Genomic DNA, 25091 nt, shown 5'->3' with positions numbered 1-25091 from the left:
GACGTGTGGACCTCCTTGTGACCTTCATACAAGGAGCTGAATGCATGATAGAGTGGACTACCTCTAACCCGAAAAAGTGCAGATTCAGTCATGGGCCCGTGTAAAGTGCCGCTATGCAGCTAGCCATATCGACTGCCGGCCACGGTCACATGCCAATGCACTGACCTTATAATGGGGGGCAGCTGCTGGGGACATGCTGCCACAGGAAGTCCAAAAGTCAAGAGAACTTTCACACATGTACGGACATGATCCAGGTACACATCACAACAGATCATATAAGGGGAATAGCATCGGTGCTTGGTGATCCAAAACTGAATGAAGGGGCTTTGGTTTCCCACTCTGCTGCACATTATATTATTGATGCAGTTGATTAGATCCTGGAGCCAAAATAATCAAAGGGGCGCAGCACTGGGAGCAATGTTGTGGCAATTTCAGGATGTAAACGATCCCTTTAGGATAAATAAACCATCTATGATTATAATGCACTGTGTGATAAGATTGCTCAGGGTCAGCCCGCTCCTGGCAGTATGGCATGATGTACCGGTCACGAGATATCAATTTGTTACAGAAAATAAGCAAAAAAAAAAAAAAAAAAAGATACTGTGAAAACTTTGGAGTCCGTATCTAATGTGGCTGCTGGACGCAGTTAAAGGAAATATCACACGAAAACATACACAGCCTAAACTGAGCACATAGCCCTTACACACCTCTACTGTATGAGCCTGTCCTCACGCTGCAGCGGCTCCACCACAGTGCAGCAAGTGGCCGCAGCAAAGAGGAGAGCGGCCTCATTAGCATATAGGAATAAAAAAAACATTTTTTGAACAATAGAAAGACAGATATATACAACAAAAGGTAGAATTTTCTATAGAGGACAACTTCTGCCCCTATATAACTATGTGCTTAATAGTTTTTTTGGGAAATGACATACTCCCTTTAACCCCTTTACAACCTTTGACGTATATGTCAAAAGACGCGTCAATGATTTCAATGCGGGCTCCAGACGATGTACCTGCATCTTTCCCCGCACTTGAAGGCTGATTTAATGCCATCAAGTGTCCACCTGCAGCTGTTTAACCAGACAAATCCTGCTGCGATTTAATACTAGCAGACAGGAATCACGTCACAAATCTCGAAAATGCTAAGGGACTTGGAAAATGGTGTCAGAAGCAAATTGTTTTTTTCTTTCTTAAAAATTTCGTATTTTTGTTTACCACTTAAAAATAAAAATGTATACATGTTTGGTTTCTGTGTACTCATACTGACCTGGGAAATAATATTGCCAGGCCAGTTTTACCATACAGTGAACATTGTAAATAAATGGTAAAATCAATGGTGTCATTCCAAAGTTCAACTCGTCCTGCAAAAAAAAAAAAGTCCTCATACGACCAGCTCTACCCTCGCCTATTGTATCCTCACCCATCCCTTACAGACTGTGAGCCCTCGCGGGCAGGGTCCTCTCTCCTCCTGTGCCAGTAGGTGACCTGTATTGTTTAAGATTATTGTACTTGTTTTTTATTATGTATACCCCTCCTCACATGTAAAGCGCCATGGAATAAATGGCGCTATAATAATAAATAATAATATGGCCATATTGAAGGAAAAATTTAAAAAAAAAAAAATTATGGCACTTTATTATTATTATTATTTATTTATATAGCACCATTGATTCCATGGTGCTGTACATGAGAAGGGGTTACATACAAGTTACAAATATCACATACAGTAAACAAACTAACAATGACGGACTGATACAGAGGGGCGAGGACCCTGCCCTTGCGGGCTTACATTCTACAGGATTATGGGGAAGGAGAGGAAAAAAGTAACAGCAAAAAAGGAAGATCGCAAGGTCTTGAAGGGGTTAAAACAATAATGTCTGGGAACATAAGGCTATAGATGTCCTGTTGCCTCCTGAAGTAACAAAGTAGTATATCATAAAGCAAAGTGGACATCGTTTTTGTTACTTCAGTGTAGGTGCCCTCTCACAGGCGTAGGTTTGGTCTGTAAACTGAAGAATATCTAAGGAGAGCATAAAAGAAAGAAAGAAAACCTAAAGCAAAATATAGTCAAACATGATGAGAAAAAGAAAGCCCTTAGAAGAATCCATAGGACAGCATTATACATCAGCTGAGTATGTGTTAGATGGCACTTGTTTTATACCATACCCATACACTGCAAGTGATAAGCAGGCTGAAGATTCAGCGTGAAGCCTTTAAGGGTAAGGATCTCTGGTTAGGAGGAGATGGTAAGTGTTTCTTAAAAACCAACAATCAAATTGTAAAAATTGTGATCTACTTCATAGTGATAGGTGGAGACCCTAGAAATGGGAGGTCATTTTTCAGAGACGATCAGTGCCTTTAGGAAGAAGATATAAAGGTTTCCTGGAGTATATGTAAATGAAGAATAATCAATATATAAATGAGAAGTCATACACTATTGGGGATGGAAAGGTTTTCCCAGTCCGATGTATTGCCGAGCCGTTATTCATAATACATGTGTATCCATCACAACGTTCTCATTCAGGACCAGATTACCTCTGTAAAGCTGAAGAAGAGTCCTACTCCACCAAGGATTTTCAGGGCTTCACCGGCATGGTTCAGCATTTTGTTGCCACATGTGTCACATGTGTTTTTACTTTTACACTCCTGAAAGTAAAGTATGAAAGTCAGTAAGTAAAAGTTCTCAAGTGAGTGATGAAAAGAAGAATATTCAGTAACTCTCTCTATAATCTGAAGATTTATCACATATTTGAATGGTGCTACATCTACAAAACGATGGTTTCCAGGTGGACAAGCATCATTGAACGGTCGCATTACCAACAGCAGCACTGCTACTTCACGCCAAGCAGGACTGATGGCACAGGATGAAAACGGCTTGCTGTCTGTGTGTAAGGAAGGGGTGAGGCGGTACAGCTCCGTGCACACTATGCCCAAGCCTGAGGCAGGAGGTATTGGTCCTAGGGTTTTACATACATCACCCATGGATTCCAAAATTATATATGTATTAATGGTATAGTGATGTATACTAACCTGACGGAGGCCAAAAGGGAAGCAGACAGGTTTGCTCGTTAATCGGATGATCGCCAGGACAATATTCAGAAACGAGTGTTCTTACGGACGCTCATTCACCAATTCCCATCCCGTCTACATGCAATTAATCTACCAACGGTCAAGTTCCATACACCGGTGAAGATGAAACGCTGTGGATTCTACACCACATTCATATGGAGCATTAATTAAAAAATCTGTGCAGAAATCGGAGCGTTTCACATACTCATTCTGCAGATTTTCTTTTGTGGAAATGTTGTGACTTATCAACAGAGAAGGAGAAATCCAGAAATCTTGTACAGGAAAACAATGTCCTCTATCAAATCAGGTGAAATGTAAAAGGGGCTTTGATCTCCTTCAATAAATTCTATACAAATTATTGTATAGGCCCCGTAAAATCCAAAGATTTTCGTTTTTACGATTTCTTTTTTTCCTCCCCCTTTCTAAGAATCATAATTTTTTTTATATTTTCATCCACAATCATATCAGGACCAATGAATTATATTTTACAGGACAATTTGTGGTTTTGAGATATAGAAGATGCTAAGCACAGCCTAAATAGGGGAGGTGCACAGTCATAGGTGCCCAAACCTGAACGTATACAATATAAAGTGACTAGCACACTCCAGGGTGTTGTGATGCAAAAAAGTGGGGATTTATTACATACAGTAAATCACAAACGTTTCGGTCGATACTGGACCTTCATCAGTGTGCTAGGTATAATTGTATACTTGTATGGCCCCAAAAACAATAGAATACTCGGATTTGCATCAATCAGACATGCTGGAAAAAAAAGGCAACAAGCCGGGAAGAAACAGAACCAGGCTGGTCAACTGACGGTGAGTCAGAATAATAGGTGGCGCTGAGGCTTAAAAGAGCCGTCAGTGCGCCGGGACACTAGGGATAAATGCGGTATCCACCGCTAATGGAGTGTGTCACACTTTTTTGCATCACAACACCCTGGAGTGTGCTAGTCACTTTATATTGAATTTGTGGTTTTGAATGACCTCACAAACTTTACCATACAATGTACTGAAAAAACAGGAAATATATTTCTAAGCAGGATGAAACACAAGTCCGCCATTGTTTTTGGGTGACATCATTGAGGTCTTCATTGCATAGTAAGAATGACCTGAGCAAGATCAATAAGATTATGGCAATCTCAAACTTACAATACTTTAATAAACGTATTCACCAAACAGTGTAAGTATTGTCTCTTATAATGCCCAGCCCATGGTCTGGGTTTCACTGGCGTACCAAGATGGCAGACAGGTGAGCCTTCAGCACCCCCCTGCCACCATGGTAGTCCATCAGCACCTCATAACTACTCCTTTTAAATGGCAGCAGCATCTAAATGGTTAAACAGCTAGGATCTAAGCTTTACCATTAGGGTATGTGTCTACGGGCCGTATTATATCTGGAATAGCTGTGGATTGTACACTGCGTAGAGCCGCAGAGTTCAATCTGCAGCATCCAGATGTTATTGTTACAGCATAGTGGAGGGGATTTTATGAAATCCCGTCTCCACTATGCGTGCGAACACGCACCCGGCAGCCCTGCGATTCCGGACATGCGGCACGCATTTTAGAACGCAGCATGTCCGTTTACCTTGCGGCGCCGCTGCGCGGTATAACACAGGGCCCTATGTGTGGGGTGCGATGATTCCGGATGTGTGCAATGAACACATCCGGAATCACCGCGTCTACAGAAGGGGGCGGAGCTTTAGGTGGAGCGAGTTTTCCGCTCCGTCCAAAGCGCCGGCCATCCTGAACGTGGACACATACCCTTACAGGCAGATACCGGCAGAGTTACATGTGCTGTTTTGTAGCTTCACACATACAGATCCTGGCATGGAAGCACCATTACATCCACATGCGCCAAAGGGTTTAATGTCACCAGCACTGGAATGTTAAAGAACATGGTAGATGCCCCAAAAAATGTCAAACTAAAATAGAAAAGAAAACTATTCTTAAAGTCATAGGAGCGAAAAATGGCAACAACTTACCGCAATGCAAACTGAAAAATCGCCGTTGTACTGTGACAATTTCTCGGTGGTGTTTAACCATCCACAACAATTCAGATTCTTCTCCATTTCTCTCCTGGTGACGTTCCCCATACTAGTCCATGTTTCATTTAGAAACCGCTCCTGTAAAAACCAAAGTAGTGCTGGTCACATTGAGGCCGGGGCACGGGGCATCCAAAATGCGTTGCTTCTAATAGACACACCATAAAATGCTGTACTGCAAGTGAGAGAAAAAGTCCTAATCTGTGACCATGAACCCTACAGACTTGCACATCTCTGCTATCTCCACTGCTCCATTAGCAGCCAATTACAATGGTGGAGAGCAACGTTCCCCACCAAAAAAAAGCAACTAGATCACTTCTGCAGGGCTGCTGATATATTCAATTGCCTCAGCGTTTTAAAGGGAACCTGTCACCTGAATTTGGCGGGACCGGTTTTGGGTCATATGGGCGGAGTTTTCGGTGTTTGATTCACCCTTTCCTTACCCGCTGGCTGCATGCTGGCCGAAATATTGGATTGAAGTTCATTGTTGGTAAAATATTTGAAGGGTTTCTGAGGGATGTTATTCTGGATTATCTCAATGAGAATAACTGTTTAACTCCATATCAGCATGGGTTTATGAGAAATCGCTCCTGTCAAACCAATCTAATCAGTTTTTATGAAGAGGTAAGCTATAGGCTGGACCACGGTGAGTCATTGGACGTGGTATATCTCGATTTTTCCAAAGCGTTTGATACCGTGCCGCACAAGAGGTTGGTACACAAAATGAGAATGCTTGGTCTGGGGGAAAATGTGTGTAAATGGGTTAGTAACTGGCTTAGTGATAGAAAGCAGAGGGTGGTTATAAATGGTATAGTCTCTAACTGGGTCGCTGTGACCAGTGGGGTACCGCAGGGGTCAGTATTGGGACCTGTTCTCTTCAACATATTCATTAATGATCTGGTAGAAGGTTTACACAGTAAAATATCGATATTTGCAGATGATACAAAACTATGTAAAGCAGTTAATACAAGAGAAGATAGTATTCTGCTACAGATGGATCTGGATAAGTTGGAAACTTGGGCTGAAAGGTGGCAGATGAGGTTTAACAATGATAAATGTAAGGTTATACACATGGGAAGAGGGAATCAATATCACCATTACACACTGAACGGGAAACCACTGGGTAAATCTGACAGGGAGAAGGACTTGGGGATCCTAGTTAATGATAAACTTACCTGGAGCAGCCAGTGCCAGGCAGCAGCTGCCAAGGCAAACAGGATCATGGGGTGCATTAAAAGAGGTCTGGATACACATGATGAGAGCATTATACTGCCTCTGTACAAATCCCTAGTTAGACCGCACATGGAGTACTGTGTCCAGTTTTGGGCACCGGTGCTCAGGAAGGATATAATGGAACTAGAGAGAGTACAAAGGAGGGCAACAAAATTAATAAAGGGGATGGGAGAACTACAATACCCAGATAGATTAGCGAAATTAGGATTATTTAGTCTAGAAAAAAGACGACTGAGGGGCGATCTAATAACCATGTATAAGTATATAAGGGGACAATACAAATATCTCGCTGAGGATCTGTTTATACCAAGGAAGGTGACGGGCACAAGGGGGCATTCTTTGCGTCTGGAGGAGAGAAGGTTTTTCCACCAACATAGAAGAGGATTCTTTACTGTTAGGGCAGTGAGAATCTGGAATTGCTTGCCTGAGGAGGTGGTGATGGCGAACTCAGTCGAGGGGTTCAAGAGAGGCCTGGATGTCTTCCTGGAGCAGAACAATATTGTATCATACAATTATTAGGTTCTGTAGAAGGACGTAGATCTGGGTATTTATTATGATGGAATATAGGCTGAACTGGATGGACAAATGTCTTTTTTCGGCCTTACTAACTATGTTACTATGTTACTATTCTCTGTCCTCCGTAGTACATGCCTGCGCAAGGCAAGATTGCTAGCCAGCGGGTAAGGAAAGGGTGAATCAAACACCCGAAAACTCCACCCATATGACCCAAAACCAGTCCCGCCAAATTCAGGTGACAGGTTCCCTTTAAGGCTATGTGCACACGTTGCAGAATTGCCGCGGAAATTTCCGCGGCAATTCTGCAACTCCCTGCCGCGTGTACAACACATGCAGAATTGGCATGCGTTTTCCCACTAAACACTAGCGTTTTCCAAGCGATCTGTAGCATCACTTGGAATAATGATTGCCAGGTTGGTCACACTTGTCAAACATAGTGTTTGACAAGTGTGACAAACTTTTTACTATTGATGCTGCCTATGCAGCATCAGTAGTAAAAAGATCTAATGTTAAAAATAATAAAAAAAAAAAAAAAAAAAAAAAAAAAATCAGGATATTCTCACCTTCCGGTGCCCCCCGCAGCCTTCCTGATCCTCGTGATGCTCCCGTTCCCAGCGATGCCTTGCGACAATGACCCCAGATGAGGTAGCATCACGCGAGACCGCTACGTCATCACAGGTCATTATCGCAAGGCATTACTGGGAACGGGAGCATCGCTAAGGCCTGGGCTGGATCCGGGGGCAGCCGGAAGGTGAATACATAACTATTTTTTATTTTAATTCTTTTTTTAGGGCCTGGAGGAGAGTCTCCTCTCCTCCACCCTGGGTACCATCTGCACATGATCCGCTTACATCCGGCATAGTGGACATAGCCCCATGCGGAAAGTAAGTGGATCAATGCATTCCTATGTGTGCGGAATCGCGGGGAATGAGCATGCTGCGTATTTTTCCGCAATGTGATTCCGCCGTGGAAAAATACGCATTAGCACAGCATTGCGGAATCCCATTGAATTCAATGAGCTCTGTTGTGTATGAATTTTCGCAACGAAAAAACGTAGCAAAAACGCATACAATCTGCAACGTGTGCACATAGCCTAAAGGATACAACTAAATAAAGAAGGCTTCCTGCCTCACGTCTCCAAGTCTAGAGGACGGTGGCAGTACACTGATGTCAGTGCAACACTAGCATCTTTCAGCCCAAGAGCAGGTAGAACACAGGGCTGCACAGGAGTGTCCAATGTAAGGTTAAAGGGGCTGTTCACTCATGGGGAACAGTATATTTCTATATGTAAGGAGCAAATTATACATGTTATTTTAATTCATGAGGCACATATATCTATATCTAAATAAACAAACACCTTTTGGTCCTGAAATATTTTAGACAGTGATCGAATCTTTGTGATTTCAGCTCTACAGACCACTATTTTTTTTTTTAATAAAAAATGAAACAACTGAGATGCAATTAAAGTGTAGACTTTCAGGTTTACTTAAAGGGGTTGAACAGAAATATCGTGTGAAACGTTTAGGAAATGCAACCATTTTTCTACAAGACCTCCTCATTTCAGGAGCTCAAAAGTAATTGGACAAATTAACTTTACCTTAAATAAAATGTTCATTTTTAATACTTTGTAGAGACTCCTCTGCAGGCAACAACTGCCTGGAGTCTGGAACGTCAAACAGTCAAAGACGAATATTAATGGTAGGCATCAATGATAAGGCAAATGCTATCCTTACAAGATGCCATGAACATCAGCCTCCTGAGGAACATTGTTACGGGGAAACGCGTTGAGGCGGTCTATAGACAATAGAAATTACATCATACCTTTCTTCCCATTTGCCTCATCATTTATGCCTACCATTAAAATTCATCTTATTCGTTTTATTCTATCTATTAGGGTTTCTTAGGGGCCAATATTGGTAATAATTTAGGAGGGGGGGGGTCAGCCTCTGCGGTAAGGGACAAACAGCACCTTGGAGATGCTTTTGGCGGGGGTTAACCATGTCCATATCTGCACAGTGCCACTTTATATTATATAGGAGGGTTGGTTTGTGTGTCATTTTTAAATTTGAGCGCATAGCTAATAAAAGTACCGTATACTGTAATAAGAGATTTTTTTTTTGTTAAGCATGTGAAATGCTGCTTGATGGGATTGAGGTCTGATGAATGACTCGGCCATTGCAGAATATTCCACTTCTTTGCCTTAAAAACCTTCTGGGTTGCTCTTGCAGTATGTTATAGTTAATGTCCATCACCCTTGCTGCATTTGACTGAATCTGAGCAGAGTGTATCGCCCTGTACATACAGAATTAATCTGCATGGTTTTGTCTTCAGTCACATCATCAATAAACATTGGTGACCCAGTGCCACTGGCAGCCACGCATGCCCAAGTCATCACACTGCTTCCACCATGTTTTACAGAGGATGTGGTGTGCTTTGGATCATGAACTGTTCTAAGACTTCACACTTTCTTCGTCCCTTCATTCTGGTACAGGATGATCTTAGTTTCATCTGTCCAAAGAATGTATTTCCATAACCAGCTGGCTTCTTTAGATATTTTTTTGGCAAAGTCTAATCTGGTCTATTTTTAAGGCTGACTAATGGATTGTACCATGAGGTGAACCCTCTATGTTTGCGCTCATGAAGTCTTCTCTTTATGGCAGACTTAGATATTGAAACACCTACTGCCTGGAAAGTGGTCTTCGTTTGGGTGGATGCCTTAAAGGGGTTTTCTTCACCATGGAAAAGATTATGCGATCATCCACCACTGTCTTCCGTGGACGTCCAGGCCTTTACGAATTCCCAAAGTCACCAGTGTGCTCTTTTTTTGTTGCAGAATGTACCAAACTGTTGATTTACCCATTCCAAACATTACTGCCATCTCCAAAGGATTTCTTCTTTTTTTCAGCCTAACACTGGTCTGTTTCTCTTCCATTGAGAGCTCCTTTGGCCGCATGTTGTGGTTTCACAGGAACAACTTACAAATGCAAATACCACACCTGGAATCAGCTCCAGACCTTTTACATGCTTAACTGAAGACAATAGAACTTACAGCCCATTTAACAGCTGTTGAGATAATTGTCCAATTACTTTTGGTCACTTTGGGAAGAGGCAGCTACATATTAAAGCTGTAATTCCTAAACCCTTACTCCAATTAGGACGTGAATACCCTCAAAGTAAAGCCGAGAATCTGCACTTTAAACCCATATTTATTATATACCTATATCTTGAATTTATTTTGGTAAACAGCTAAAATGTTAATAGATATTTACAAGTATTGTGCTTTTAGGTATTTTTGGTAGTTTGTAAATAATTATTTAATAGGGGTGCGTACCCATGGAAGAACAAAAAGGTTGGGAGTGGAGAGACCGATTGCCATGTTCACCAATGGCAGCAGGTCTAGGAATATGATCACTACTAGACTTCATATCAGCATTTCAGATACATTTTGCTCTACAAAAATTTTCCTATGTTTTCAGACTGAATTATTGTACAATTGGACATAAAATAGAAAAGCCTATACTCACCTCCCATGCCGGCGCTGTTCCTCAGCACTTGCGGTCCCCTGGCTCTTATGCGGTTGTAGGATACGTGGTTCCCGGTGCCCAATCAGCGCTGGAGTTACTGTCCCCAACTTTGAACAAATTGAACAAGGAGAGGAAGTCAGCACTGTGGCTGCTCTCACTTTCCCTTCAAGTCCAATTTGTCCAAAGGCGGAGACAGGGATATAAGCGCTGATTGGGCGCCATATGTCACGAGAGTCCCGATACTGCCGACAAGGCAGGAACAGCACAGGCACGGGAGGAGAGTAAAGGCTCTTTTATTTTATTGGGGCGAAGCAAGGGGAATAAGAACGGGTTGTCCTAGTAGTTGACAACCCCTTTAAGATAACAAAAGTTTCATGTTTAGACCGACAGACCTAAAAAGTGTCCCGTACCTGCAGAGATCTGTTCATCGCCAAACAGGAGCAGGAAACCACCAGTTGAAAGATAAAGATGAGAATTAACACCACCATGTACTGACATTCCAGTTAAAGATGTGGGAGATGGATATTAGAAAATTCATTTTACCAGATTTAAAAAAAAAAAAAAATAAACCCCACCCACCCAAAATAATAATTATTTTTGCAAGAAAATAAAAATGTGCTCTACAGCTATGGTGATAAGACAAAACACACAATCTGTCTCCAGGTTTATCCTGTCCCAATATGCAGCATAGAGTAGAGACAGACCCCGTTTGCAGGGTTGTGTCTGTCACTGGATGATGTGGTTTTCAGAAAGTCCGTACGAGTCGTGGCTCTTCCTCTTAGTAGTTTTCTATCAATATACTGGGGAAAAGTGTCAAATCAGCAGCCAGAAGGCGAGACAGCCACCATGAATGTATACAATTACTCAGCGCTAGGCTCGCACTATCTTTAATTTACCTACATAGCGCCATCATATTCTGCAGTACTATACAGACATTTTATTGGTATGCAGGAGGAAACCCTCACAAACATTGGGAGAACATGCAACCTCCTTGTAGATATTGTATTGTTTTTGGGATGTGAACCTAGCGCTGCAAGCAACAGTGCTAACCACTGAGCCACCCTGCTGCTTTTATCACCTGATTTTATGAAAGCTACTTTAGGCTAGTTTCACACTAGCGTTTTGCTGAGCTGCGGACTTCCTCCGTGAAGCCCCGCCCACGGCCGCACCTCCGCTCCGCCTACGTCCGCATGCGGCCTGCATACCTTTCTTTAACATTAGGCACGCAGGTTGTGCGGATGTATGCGGATGCCTCCGCATGCGCCGTTTTGACGATGCAGAGAAAAAAAATAAATCCCAACCAGCTGCGTTCGATGCGGTTCGCTGCATCGTCAAAACGAAGCATGCGGAAGCATCCGCACGACCTGCATACCTAATGTTAAAGATAGGTACGCAGGCCGCATGCGGACGTAGGCGGAGCTGAGCGGCGGAGATGCGGCCGTGGCTTCACGGAGGAAGTCCGCAGCAAAACGCTAGTGTGAAACTAGCCAAAGAGAGATCCGGTAAGTGACACACGGTGGACTCTACTATTGCTGTATTTCATCTTCACATAAGCATGATGCAAAAAATGCACAGTTGGTTTGCGGGATTCCCAGTAGAGCGGTTTACGATCCTTCTGTCACTGAGCCAGTAAAGAGATCAGTCCATATTCCTCACCATTATAGGGAACACCTCCCCCACTATGGGCCACAGTGACTCATTTTCTGGCAGACATTCGCATCTTACATGGTCTGCAGACAGTTGGCTAACCCTAACATTTCCTGTGTGTATACCCCTATGATGGATAGAATACTCCCCTACAATGTCACATTAGAGGCACTGACAATTTATCTTCCCATTACTCTAATGCTGCCACTGAAGTCACATCCATATTACCTCACCCAGCACCCCCTCATTGTATAATGAAGATATATTTACTATGGTTTTGTGCTGTATTTCCGTCCGGCAGGAGTTATATTAGTAATGGACAATGCATTGCACTATTTAGTGGTCACTTCACCTTGTTCTATTGCTTGGAGTAGATATGCCTGGTGGGGCAATGAATAGGCTATACAAGACACGTGTTATATGGGGTGGGAGGGAGAATACTTGTTTGTCCCCCCCCAAAAAAAATAAATTCATAATTCATGATCAAACTCGCTGCAAACAAATGGTCCTGGGTGCCATCTCTGTGCTATTTACATTTCACTTTTTATGGTTTTTGTTTCCTGAAGAAGTGGGTTACACTTTGAAATAGGTAGAAAAAACCAAAACATTGTTTTACATTATCTCTGGCCCTTGACGTTTTTTTCATCAGCTGGCAGTGCGGATACAGACCACAAACTTTCCATTGTCTTTTATTTTTCATGAGAAAGAGAAGCCAAGCTTTTAGTTCTTCCCCATACATAAAAGCGGATACAATAGTTGTGAAAACCGAGAAATGAGACCAGGGCACTACAGAACAAAGGTGGCGCGACAGCAGCCGAACTGGCCACTAATGTCTCCTCGCCCATACATGCTGACTGGCAATTACGACACGTTTAATAATCAGACATCGCATATCACAAGACTGAATATCACCACAGATAAAGGATACAATAAACAGCATGACTTGATGGTGACTAATGGCTCCAATAAATCCAATGATGGCAATTAGTAGGAGGAAAAATCCAATTGCTATGACTCCGCCGATAATGTGGAGGCTGGATACTATGCCGAACTCTTTGCCCCATGCAGCCACTCCAATTAACAAGAGCCCCACGAGCTGAAAGAAAAAGAAATGAAGAGTAAATCTAGGTATGTGAACATTAGTAACCATGGACAGAGGGGTACATATCCGGATATGAGGCATACCACCCACCACAAAGTGGGACACACCAAGTAATACGGCTACACGGTGCAACATGCAAGAAGCTCTGGCCTTACAATGGGGTCCATGGGGTTCTGTCATCACCTCAAATTTGCGACTAAGAACACATACAAGTATACTTAATATACAGTTAGGGCCAGAAATATTTGGACAGTGACACAAGTTTTGTTATTTTAGCTGTTTACAAAAACATGTTCAGAAATACAATTATATATATAATATGGGCTGAAAGTGCACACTCCCAGCTGCAATATGATAGTTTCCACATCCAAATCGGAGAAAGGGTTTAGGAATCATAGCTCTGTAATGCATAGCGTCCTCTTTTTCAAGGGACCAAAAGTAACTGCAATTAACTCTGAAGGCGTCTCCCTCGTTAACCTGTAATCAATGAAGTAGTTAAAAGGTCAGGGGTGGATTCCAGGTGTGTGGTTTTGCATTTGGAAGCTGTTGCTGTGAGCAGACAACATGCGGTCAAAGGAACTCTCAATTGAGGTGAAGCAGAACATCCTGAGGCTGAAAAAAAATAAAAAATCCATCAGAGAGATAGCAGACATGCTTGGAGTAGCAAAATCAACAGTTGGGTACATTCTGAGAAAAAAGGAATTGACTGGTGAGCTTGGGAACTCAAAAAGGCCTGGGCGTCCACGGATGACAACAGTGGTGGATGATCGCCGCATACTTAATTTGGTGAAGAAGAACCCGTTCACAACATCAACTGAAGTCCAGAACACTCTCAGTGAAGTAGGTGTATCTGTCTCTAAGTCAACAGTAAAGAGAAGACTCCATGACAGTAAATACAAAGGGTTCACATCTAGATGCAAACCATTCATCAATACCAAAAATAGACAGGCCAGAGTTAAATTTGCAGAAAAACACCTCAAGAAGCCAGCTCAGTTCTGGAAAAGTATTCTATGGACAGATGAGACAAAGATCAACCTGTACCAGAATGATGGGAAGAAAAAAGTTTGGAGAAGAAAGGGAACGGCACATGATCCAAGGCACACCACATCCTCTGTAAAACATGGTGGAGGCAACGTGATGGCATGGGCATGCATGGCTTTCAATGGCACTGGGTCACTTGTGTTTATTGATGACATAAGAGCAGACAAGAGTAGCCGGATGAATTCTGAAGTGTACCGGGATATACTTTCAGCCCAGATTCAGCCAAATGCTGCAAAGTTGATTGGACGGCGCTTCATAGTACAGATGGACAATGACCCCAAGCATACAGCCAAAGCTACCCAGGAGTTCATGAGTGCCCAAAAAGTGGAACATTCTGCAATGGCCAAGTCAATCTCCAGATCTGAACCCAATTGAGCATGCATTTCACTTGCTCAAATCCAGACTTAAGACGGAAAGACCCACAAACAAGCAAGACCTGAAGGCTGCGGCTGTAAAGGCCTGGCAAAGCATTAAGGAGGAGGAAACCCAGCGTTTGGTGATGTCCATGGGTTCCAGACTTAAGGCAGTGATTGCCTCCAAAGGATTTGCAACAAAATATTGAAAATAAAAATATTTTGTTTGGGTTATGTTTATTTGTCCAATTACTTTTGGCCTCCTAAAATGTGGAGTGTTTGTAAAGAAATGTGTACAATTCCTACATTTTCTATCAGATATTTTTGTTCAACCCTTCAAATTAAACGTTACAATCTGCACTTGAATTCTGTTGTAGAGGTTTCATTTCAAATCCAATGTGGTGGCATGCAGAGCCCAACTCGCAAAAATTGTGTCACTGTCCAAATATTTCTGGCCCTAACTGTATTTAGCCCACCCATTATACACCTCTGAAAACAGACAGAGTACAGACTGGCTGCGGGTCTCCAGCCCCAAACTCCACAGCCTCATAATGGGTTACATGCTTGAGTGTGAGCTACGAGATCCGCGATCAGACTGTACATCATGGTCTGTATTCAGACTGGGAATTGAGGATGTGTCAAACCGGCTTTACTTGACTTCTACACATATAGACCAATAAAATTAAAGTTTTAATTAAAGTGGCTAGGAATGAAAGGGTGGCACATGGTTAGCACTGCTGCCCTAGAGTCGGGGGGTAGGGGGGAATGGAATGTCCACCTGGGAGATCCAGCATTGTGGGGATGTTCCTCCTGTTCTTGTTTGGGTGTTGTTGGATTTCTTCTGACATCTCAAAAATAGACTTTATATAGATTTTTATATTTTTTTTTTTAGAGGATAGAATGATAGGGCAGCTTCTCCATTTAGTCAGAAAACCTTTTAGGATACCTGCACACGATGCCTTTTCTAGTTGGGCCCACTACAAAACCTGTCTGAAAAAGCTCTAACTAAACACACAAAAAGATGACCATATGGATTTGTGTGTGAAAACTACTTTATGCCCATATATTTAGGCATTTCAACGTCTTAACTGATTCAGATTTCCAAAGAAGCCAAGGGGTTAAGCTTTTGGTGAATTTTTGGTGTTGCACACTTTCTATTAAGTAGGAAACTCACCAAAAACGCATTGTGGCCCGCAGCATATACTGATCGTCTGCACGTACCTTTGTAGCCGCTCGTGAACATTCACTTAAACACTCAGCTGAAAGAACAAAGGTACGTGCAGACGATCAGTATATGCTGCGGGCCGGACGCTGCATACTTGTGCTGCGTCCAGATGTTACAGCGTAGTGGATGAGATTTCAAGAAACCACATGCCCACTATGCATCCATAGACACCCGCGGAGGCGGACATGCCGCGTGACTGTCCAGACCACAGCATGTCAATTTCTAGCATCTCCACAAGAGAACGTTCACCCGTACAATGTACTGCCCACAGTGAATCCGCTTGGTTCAGTGAATACATACGGAATCTCCTGCATTCAATAGACGGCAGCGCGTTAGACGCAGCGGACCATCGTTGCCAGGTCCACATACCAACAGACCTGGCAGGTAGACAGTATAACCCATCACTGGATATACTATATGGACTGGTAATGATTCTGCAATATCCAATGCTGCTGGATTATGTGACTTCTGCTACTTGTTTGGTTCAGGTGTGATTTATTATGTAGCTAATAGGGTTGAGCGAAACGGGTCGAACATTTTCAAAAGTCGCCGACTTTTGGCTAAGTCGGGGTTTCATGAAACCCGATCCGACCCCTGTGCGGGGTCGGCCATGCGGTACGCGACTTTCGCGCCAAAGTCGCGTTTCAATGACGCGAAAAGCGCCATTTCTCAGCCAATGAAGGTAAACGCAGAGTGTGGGCAGCGTGATGACATAGGTCCTGGTCCCCACCATCTTAGAGAAGGGCATTGCAGTGATTGGCTTGCTGTCTGCGACGTCACAGGGGCTATAAAGAGGCGTTCCCGCCGACCGCCATCTTACTGCTGCTGATCTGAGCTTAGGGAGAGGTTGCTGCCGCTTTGTCAGAAGCAGGGATAGCGTTAGGCAGGGTCCATTAACCACAAAACCGCTTGTGCTGCAGCGATTTGCACTGTCCAACACCACCCTCGGTGTGCAGGGACAGTGGAATTTTTTTTTTTTTTTTTTTTCCCCTCAGCGCTGTAGCTCATTGGGCTGCCCTAGAAGGCTCCCTGATAGCTGCATTGCTGTGTGTACGCCGCTGTGCAAACCAACTGCTTTTTTCAAAGCACAAATCCTCTTGTTCCTTCCTTTCTGCACAGCTATCTTTTTTGTTTGTCCACACTTTTTATTTCATTTGTGCATCAGTCCACTCCTTATTGCTGCCTGCCATACCTGGCTGAGATTACTGCAGGCAGGGAGATAGTAGCTGCCTGCCATACCTGGCTGAGATTACTGCAGGCAGGGAGATAGTAATTGTAGGACATTCCCTGTTTTTTTTTTTTTTTTTTTTTTGGTGGGAGATTAAGATTGGCAATTTGGCATTTCTGCTAGAGTGCCATCCCTGTGTGTGCCATCTCTCTCACATAGTGGGCCATAGAAAGCCTTTTCATTTTTCTGTATTTTTTTTTGTGGGGTGTATAAATTCTCCCTGATAAAAATACAGTGGGAGATTAATATTGGCCTTTGGGCTTGTGTGCCAGTCCTGAGTGTGCCATCTCTCTCACAAATAGTGGGCCATAGAAAGCCTATTTTATTTTTTTTTGGGTTTTATAAATTCTCCCTGAAAAAAAGGGAGATTAATATTGGCCTCTGGGCTTCTGTGCCAGTCCTGAGCGTGCCATCTGTGCCAGTCCTGAGCGTGCCATCTCTCTCACAAATAGTGGGCCATAGAAAGCCTATTTAATTTTTTTTTTGGTTTTATAAATTTTCCCTGAAAAAAGGGAGATTAATATTGGCCTCTGGGCTTGTGTGCCAGTTGTGAGCGTGCCATCTGTGCCAGTCCTGAGCGTGCCATCTCTCTCACAAATAGTGGGCCATAGAAAGCCTATTTAATTTTTTTTTTGGTTTTATAAATTTTCCCTGAAAAAAGGGAGATTAATATTGGCCTCTGGGCTTGTGTGCCAGTTGTGAGCGTGCCATCTGTGCCAGTCCTGAGCGTGCCATCTCTCTCACAAATAGTGGGCCATAGAAAGCCTATTTAATTTTTTTTTTGGTTTTATAAATTTTCCCTGAAAAAAGGGAGATTAATATTGGCCTCTGGGCTTGTGTGCCAGTTGTGAGCGTGCCATCTGTGCCAGTCCTGAGCGTGCCATCTCTCTCACAAATAGTGGGCCATAGAAAGCCTATTTAAATATTTTTTTGGTTTTATAAATTCTCCCAGAAAAAAAGGGAGATTAATATTGGCCTCTGGGCTTCTGTGCCAGTCCTGAGCGTGCCATCTGTGCCAGTCCTGAGCGTCCCATCTCTCTCACAAATAGTGGGCCATAGAAAGCCTATTTTATTTTTTTTTTGGGTTTCAGAAATTCTCCCTGGAAAAAAAAAGGGAGATTAATATTGCCCTTTGGGCTTGTGTGCCAGTACTAAGCGTTCCATCTCTCTCTCTCTCTCAGTCAGTGGGCCATAGAACGCATATTTTTGGTTTTATTTGTTTTCTAAATTCTCCCTGAAAAAATCATTTTATTTTATTTGGTTTCTAAATTCTTCCTGATAAAATCATATTTTTTTTATTATTTTTATTTCTAAAGTCTCCCTGAAAAAAAAAAAAAAAAAAAACAACCAAAAAAACAGTGGGAGATTAATATTGGCCTTTCTGCTTGTGTGCCAGTCTTGACTCCTGGGTGTGCCATCTCTCTCTCTCTCTCTCTCTCTCTCTCTCTCTCTCTCTCTCCAATTGTGGTCCATAGAAAGCCTATATTTTTTTTCCTTGATTTGGGTTCTAAAATCTACCAGAGAAAATAACTACATCAATCATTGGTAGAAAAATATTGGCCTCTGGGTTTGTGTGCCACTCCTGACTCCTGTGTGCGTCATCTCTCAGTCAGTGGGCCATAGAACGCCTATTTTTGGTTTTATTTGTTTTCTAAATTCTCCCTGAAAAAATTATTTTATTTTATTTGGTTTCTAAATTCTTCCTGATAAAATCATATTTTTTTTATTATTTTTTTTTCTAAAGTCTCCCTGAAAAAAAAAAAAAAAAACAGTGGGAGATTAATATTGGCCTTTCTGCTTGTGTGCCAGTCTTGACTCCTGGGTGCGTCATCTCTCAGTCAGTGGGCCATAGAACGCCTATTTTTGGTTTTATTTGTTTTATAAATTCTCCCTGAAAAAATCATTTTATTTTATTTGGTTTCTAAATTCTTCCTGATAAAATCATATTTTTTTTATTATTTTTTTTTCTAAAGTCTCCCTGAAAAAAAAAAAAAAAAAACAACCAAAAAAAACAGTGGGAGATTAATATTGGCCTTTCTGCTTGTGTGCCAGTCTTGACTCCTGGGTGCGTCATCTCTCAGTCAGTGGGCCATAGAACGCCTATTTTTGGTTTTATTTGTTTTATAAATTCTCCCTGAAAAAATCATTTTATTTTATTTGGTTTCTAAATTCTTCCTGATAAAATCATATTTTTTTTATTATTTTTTTTTCTAAAGTCTCCCTGAAAAAAAAAAAAAAAAAACAACCAAAAAAAACAGTGGGAGATTAATATTGGCCTTTCTGCTTGTGTGCCAGTCTTGACTCCTGGGTGCGTCATCTCTCAGTCAGTGGGCCATAGAACGCCTATTTTTGGTTTTATTTGTTTTCTAAATTCTCCCTGAAAAAATCATTTTATTTTATTTGGTTTCTAAATTCTTCCTGATAAAATCATATTTTTTTTATTATTTTTTTTTCTAAAGTCTCCCTGAAAAAAAAAAAAAAAAAAACAACCAAAAAAAACAGTGGGAGATTAATATTGGCCTTTCTGCTTGTGTGCCAGTCTTGACTCCTGGGTGTGCCATCTCTCTCTCTCTCTCTCTCCAATTGTGGTCCATAGAAAGCCTACATTTTTTTTCCTTGATTTGGGTTCCAAAATCTACCAGAGAAAATAACTCCATCAATCATTGGTAGAAAAATATTGGCCTCTGGGCTTGTGTGCCACTCCTGATTCCTGTGTGCGTCATCTCTCACTCAGTGGCCCATAGAAAGCATATAGTTTGTTACATTTGTTTTCTAAATTCTCCCTGCAAAAATCTATTTTTTTTTTTTTGGGGGGTTTCTAAAGTGTTCCTGAAAAAAATAAAAATAAAAAAAAAATAATAGTGTGACATTAATATTAACATTTGTGCTTCAGTGACAGTCCTGCGTGTGGGGCATCTCTCTAATTTGCAGCCACCAAAAAAAGAGTGTGTAACATTGGGCCTGATTTTCGCTGTGGTCTCACCAACCTGTAAAGGGGTAGCTAAATCATACAGAAGTTATAGCTCACCGTGTAAGTTGTGTGACTGCAACAAATAACGTTAGTTTGGTTACGTTTTTAAAACAATGAGGAAGTCTAGTGGAAGAGGTCGTGGCCGGGGGCGTTCATTGTCAGCTGGTAATGAGGGTAGTGGTAGTGGTGGAGCATCAGGTGGTCGTGGGGGAAAAAATATTGCACCTAAGTCTGGAGCTGTGGAGCCAGGTTCGTCGTCCGGCTACACAAGGCCTCGAACGCTCCCTTTTCTGGGATTAGGAAAACCGCTTTTAAAGCCGGAGCAGCAAGAGCAAGTTTTGGCTTATCTTGCTGACTCAGCCTCTAGCTCTTTTGCCTCATCTCGTGAAACTGGTAAAAGTAAAAGCAGCGCGTCGTTAGTGGATGTTCACGGTCAGGGACAAGTCACTTCCTTGTCCTCTTCAGCAAAAACAACAACAGAGAAGAATGCAGCAGGCGACACAACGGGTTACTCCATGGAGCTCTTTACACATACCGTCCCTGGCTTAGAAAGTGAAGCAGTTAACAGTCCATGCCCATTACAAATTGAATCTGACATGGAGTGCACTGACGCACAGCCACAGCCAGACTACTATGCTGGTCCTTTGACTCAGACCACAACATTGCCCTCGCAGGGTGCTGATCAAGAATCAGACCCTGATGAGACTATGTTGCCCCATCACGAACGCTATACCACCGAACGACACGGTGACACAGACGAAGTTGCGCAGGAGGTACAAGAAGAGTTATTAGATGACCCAGTTCTTGACCCCGATTGGCAGCCATTGGGGGAACAGGGTGCAGGCGGCAGCAGTTCTGAAGCAGAGGAGGAGGAGGGGCCGCAGCAGGCATCAACATCGCCACAGGTTCCATCTGCCGGGCCCGTATCTTGCCCAAAACGCGTGGCAAAGCCAAAACCTGGTGGAGGACAGCGTGGCCATCCGGTTAAAGCTCAGTCTGCAATGCCTGAAAAGGTATCCGATGCTAGAAAGAGTGCAGTCTGGCATTTTTTTAAACAACATCCAATTGATCAGCGCAAAGTCATCTGTCAAAAATGTTCTACTTCCTTAAGCAGAGGTCAGAATCTGAAAAGTCTCAATACTAGTTGCATGCATAGACATTTAACCACCATGCATTTGAAAGCTTGGACTAACTACCAAACGTCCCTTAAGGTTGTTGCACCCTCGGCCAATGAAGCTAGTCATCAACGCAACATCCCTTCCGGCAGTGTAGGACCACCATTTAGCGCACCACCTGCTGTATCTGTGCAGGTATCTTTGCCAGGCCAAAGCAGTCAGGGTCAGGGAATCACCAGTTTCGTAGTAGGAAACACTGCATCTAGGGCACCGGCGGCAACAATACCATCTCCCACCGTCTCTCAGTCTGCCATGTCCACCGGCACCCCCGCTAGTTCCACGATCTCCAGCTCTCCAGTCCAGCTCACCCTACATGAGACTATGGTTAGAAAAAGGAAATACTTAGCCTCGCATCCGCGTACACAGGGTTTGAACGCCCACATAGCTAGACTAATCTCGTTAGAGATGATGCCCTACCGGTTAGTTGAAAGCGAAGCTTTCAAAGACCTGATGGACTACGCTGTACCACGCTACGAGCTACCCAGTCGACACTTTTTTTCCAGAAAAGCCATCCCAGCCCTCCACCAGCATGTTAAAGAGCGCATCGTCCATGCACTCAGGCAATCTGTGAGCACAAAGGTGCACCTGACAACAGATGCATGGACCAGTAGGCATGGCCAGGGACGTTACGTGTCCATCACGGCACACTGGGTAAATGTGGTGGATTCAGGGTCCACAGGGGACAGCAAGTTTGGGACAGTTCTGCCTAGCCCACGGTCTAGTAAACAGTTGTCTGTAGCCGTTCGCACCCCCTCCTCCTCCTCCTCCTCGTCCTCCTGCAGAAGCAAGAGCTCGTCCACAGACCGCAGTCGCACAAACACTCCATCCGCACCTGCCACTGTTGCACACCAGGTCTCCCATTATGGGGCAGCTACTGGCATACGTCAGCAGGCTGTATTGGCTATGAAGTGTTTGGGCGACAATAGACACACCGCGGAAGTTCTGTCCGAGTTCTTGCAGCAAGAAACGCAGTCGTGGCTGGGCACTGTAGATCTTGAGGCAGGCAAGGTAGTGAGTGATAACGGAAGGAATTTCATGGCTGCCATCTCCCTTTCCCAACTGAAACACATTCCTTGCCTGGCTCACACCTTAAACCTGGTGGTGCAGTGCTTCCTGAAAAGTTATCCGGGGTTATCCGACCTGCTCCTCAAAGTGCGTGGACTTTGCGCACATATCCGCCGTTCGCCTGTACACTCCAGCCGTATGCAGACCTATCAGCGTTCTTTGAACCTTCCCCAGCATCGCCTAATCATAGACGTTGCAACAAGGTGGAACTCAACACTGCACATGCTTCAGAGACTGTGCGAACAGAGGCGGGCTGTTATGTTTTTGTGGGAGGATACACATACACGGGCAGGCAGTAGGATGGCAGACATGGAGTTGTCAGGTGTGCAGTGGTCGAAGATTCAAGACATGTGTCAAGTCCTTCAGTGTTTTGAGGAATGCACACGGCTGGTTAGTGCAGACAACGCCATAATAAGCATGAGCATCCCCCTAATGCGTCTGCTGATGCAAAGTTTGACGCACATAAAGGATCAGGCGTCTGCACCAGAGGAAGAGGAAAGCCTTGATGACAGTCAGCGATTGTCTGGTCAGGGCAGTGTACATGACGAGGTACCGGGCGAAGAGGAGGTGGAGGATGAGGAGGATGATGGGGATGAGTATATTTTTAATGAGGAAGCTTTCCCGGGGGCACGGGAAATTGGTGGCGTGGCAAGGCCGGGTTCTGGTTTTTTGAGGGACACAAGTGACGTAGATTTGCCTGCAACTGCCCCTCAACCAAGCACAACCGCAGATTTGACAACGGGAACTTTGGCCCACATGGCGGATTATGCCTTGCGTATCCTCAAAAGGGACACACGCATTACAAAAATGATGAACGATGACGATTACTGGTTGGCCTGCCTCCTTGATCCTCGCTATAAAGGCAAATTGCAAAATATTATGCCACATGAGAACTTGGAACTAATATTAGCAACAAAACAATCAACTCTTGTTGACCGTTTGCTTCTGGCATTCCCTGCACACAGCGCCCGTGATCGTTCTCACACGAGCTCCAGGGGCCAGCAGACCAGAGGTGTTAGAGGGGCAGAAATCAGAAGTGGCGTTGGACAGAGGGGTTTTCTGACCAGGTTGTGGAGTGATTTTTCTATGACCGCAGACAGGACAGGTACTGCAGCATCAATTCAAAGTGACAGGAGACAACATTTGTCCAGTATGGTTACAAACTATTTTTCATCCCTTATCGACGTTCTCCCTCAACCGTCATTCCCATTTGATTACTGGGCATCCAAATTAGACACCTGGCCAGAATTGGCAGAATATGCATTGCAGGAGCTTGCTTGCCCGGCAGCTAGTGTCCTATCAGAAAGAGTATTCAGTGCTGCAGGTTCAATACTAACAGAAAAAAGGACTCGTCTGGCTACCCAAAATGTAGATGATCTAACCTTCATTAAAATGAACCACAACTGGATTTCAAAATCTTTTGCCCCACCCTGCCCGGCTGACACCTAGCTTTCCTATGAAAAGGTCTTGCCTGTGGACTATTCTGAATGACTTTTCCAATCTCGTAATTTTCTTCACCTGATTGTCCAGCATACGACATGTTTCCACCTCACGAAATGGCCAAACTCCCCACACGGGGCCGTGCTATCGCCACTTTGCGCTTGGACCCTTGAGAGTGCTGTTTGTCTGAAGAGGTGGGTGTGGCCGCTTTTGGTCGACGGCACTGCCACTGGGTCCCTCATAGTACAATAAAGTGTCTCTGGCGGTGGTGGTGCGCACCCAACGTCAGACACACCGTTGTAATATGAGGGGCCCTGTGCCTGTACCGCCGGCCACAAGACAGTTCCCCCCCCCAGCTCAAACAGTGCTCTACCACTAGCAAAATTATCTCTCACAGCTTCACCAATGTGTAGTCTAGCCGCTGACATCCTTCAATGCCTGGCACTGACAATACCATTGTTTTGACATTTTTGTTATGTTAGGCCTTCGAAGCCTGTCTGCGGTCCCTTCTTTCTACAACTACTACACTGACCAGGCCACTGCTGGCCGTGTTACCCTGGAACCAATTTAAAAGTGCCTACAGTCAGCCCAATTTTGTTATGTTAGGCCTTCGAAGACTGTCTGCCGTCACTCCTTCCACTAGACTTCCACTGACCATACACTGCTGCCCATGTACCCCTGGAACCAATTTAAAGTGCCTACAGCCAGCCCAATTTTGTTATGTTAGGCCTTCGAAGCCTGTCTGCGGTCACTCCTTCCACTAGACTTCCACTGACCAGACCACTGCTGCCCGTGTACCCCTGGAACCAATTTAAAAGTGCCTACAGCCATGTGTTATTATTTTAGGCCTTCGATGCCTGTCTGCGGTCACTCCTTCCACTAGGCCTCCACTGACCACACCACTGCTGCCCGTGTACCCCTGGAACCAATTTAAAATTGCCTACAGCCAGCCCAATTTTTTTATTTTAGGCCTTCGATGCCTGTCTGCGGTCCATTCTTTCAACTACTACTACACTGACCAGGTCACTGCTGCCCGTGTACCCCTGGAACCAATTTAAAATTGCCTACAGCCAGCCCAATTTTTTTATTTTAGGCCTTCGATGCCTGTCTGCGGTCCATTCTTTCAACTACTACTACACTGACCAGGTCACTGCTGCCCGTGTACCCCTGGAACCAATTTAAAATTGCCTACAGCCATGTGTTATTATTTTAGGCCTTCGATGCCTGTCTGCGGTCACTCCTTCCACTAGGCCTCCACTGACCACACCACTGCTGTCCGTGTACCCCTGGAACCAATTTAAAATTGCCTACAGCCATGTGTTATTATTTTAGGCCTTCGATGCCTGTCTGCGGTCACTCCTTCCACTAGGCCTCCACTGACCACACCACTGCTGTCCGTGTACCCCTGGAACCAATTTAAAATTGCCTACAGCCATGTGTTATTATTTTAGGCCTTCGA

General features: G+C 43.8%; 1 protein-coding gene across 1 annotated transcript in view; it reads right to left on the bottom strand.

Moving 5' to 3' along the window:
* The window catches only part of TSPAN31 (tetraspanin 31), a 61789-nt gene that overhangs the window by 5371 nt on the left and 31327 nt on the right, over positions 1 to 25091 (bottom strand). The window contains exons 2-5 of the mRNA XM_069758602.1: positions 12961 to 13128; positions 10796 to 10876; positions 5053 to 5193; positions 2535 to 2645 (exon numbers count right to left, since the gene is read on the bottom strand). Of these exons, the coding sequence (XP_069614703.1) occupies positions 2535 to 2645; positions 5053 to 5193; positions 10796 to 10876; positions 12961 to 13128 (501 nt within the window). The remainder of the gene's footprint in view (positions 1 to 2534; positions 2646 to 5052; positions 5194 to 10795; positions 10877 to 12960; positions 13129 to 25091) is intronic.

This window comes from Ranitomeya imitator, chromosome 3, assembly GCF_032444005.1.
Source record: "Ranitomeya imitator isolate aRanImi1 chromosome 3, aRanImi1.pri, whole genome shotgun sequence".
In the NCBI taxonomy this organism is placed as follows: Eukaryota; Metazoa; Chordata; class Amphibia; order Anura; family Dendrobatidae; genus Ranitomeya; species Ranitomeya imitator.
Note: the sequence above shows the minus strand (reverse complement) of the source record. Positions and strands in the feature narration are given on the sequence as shown.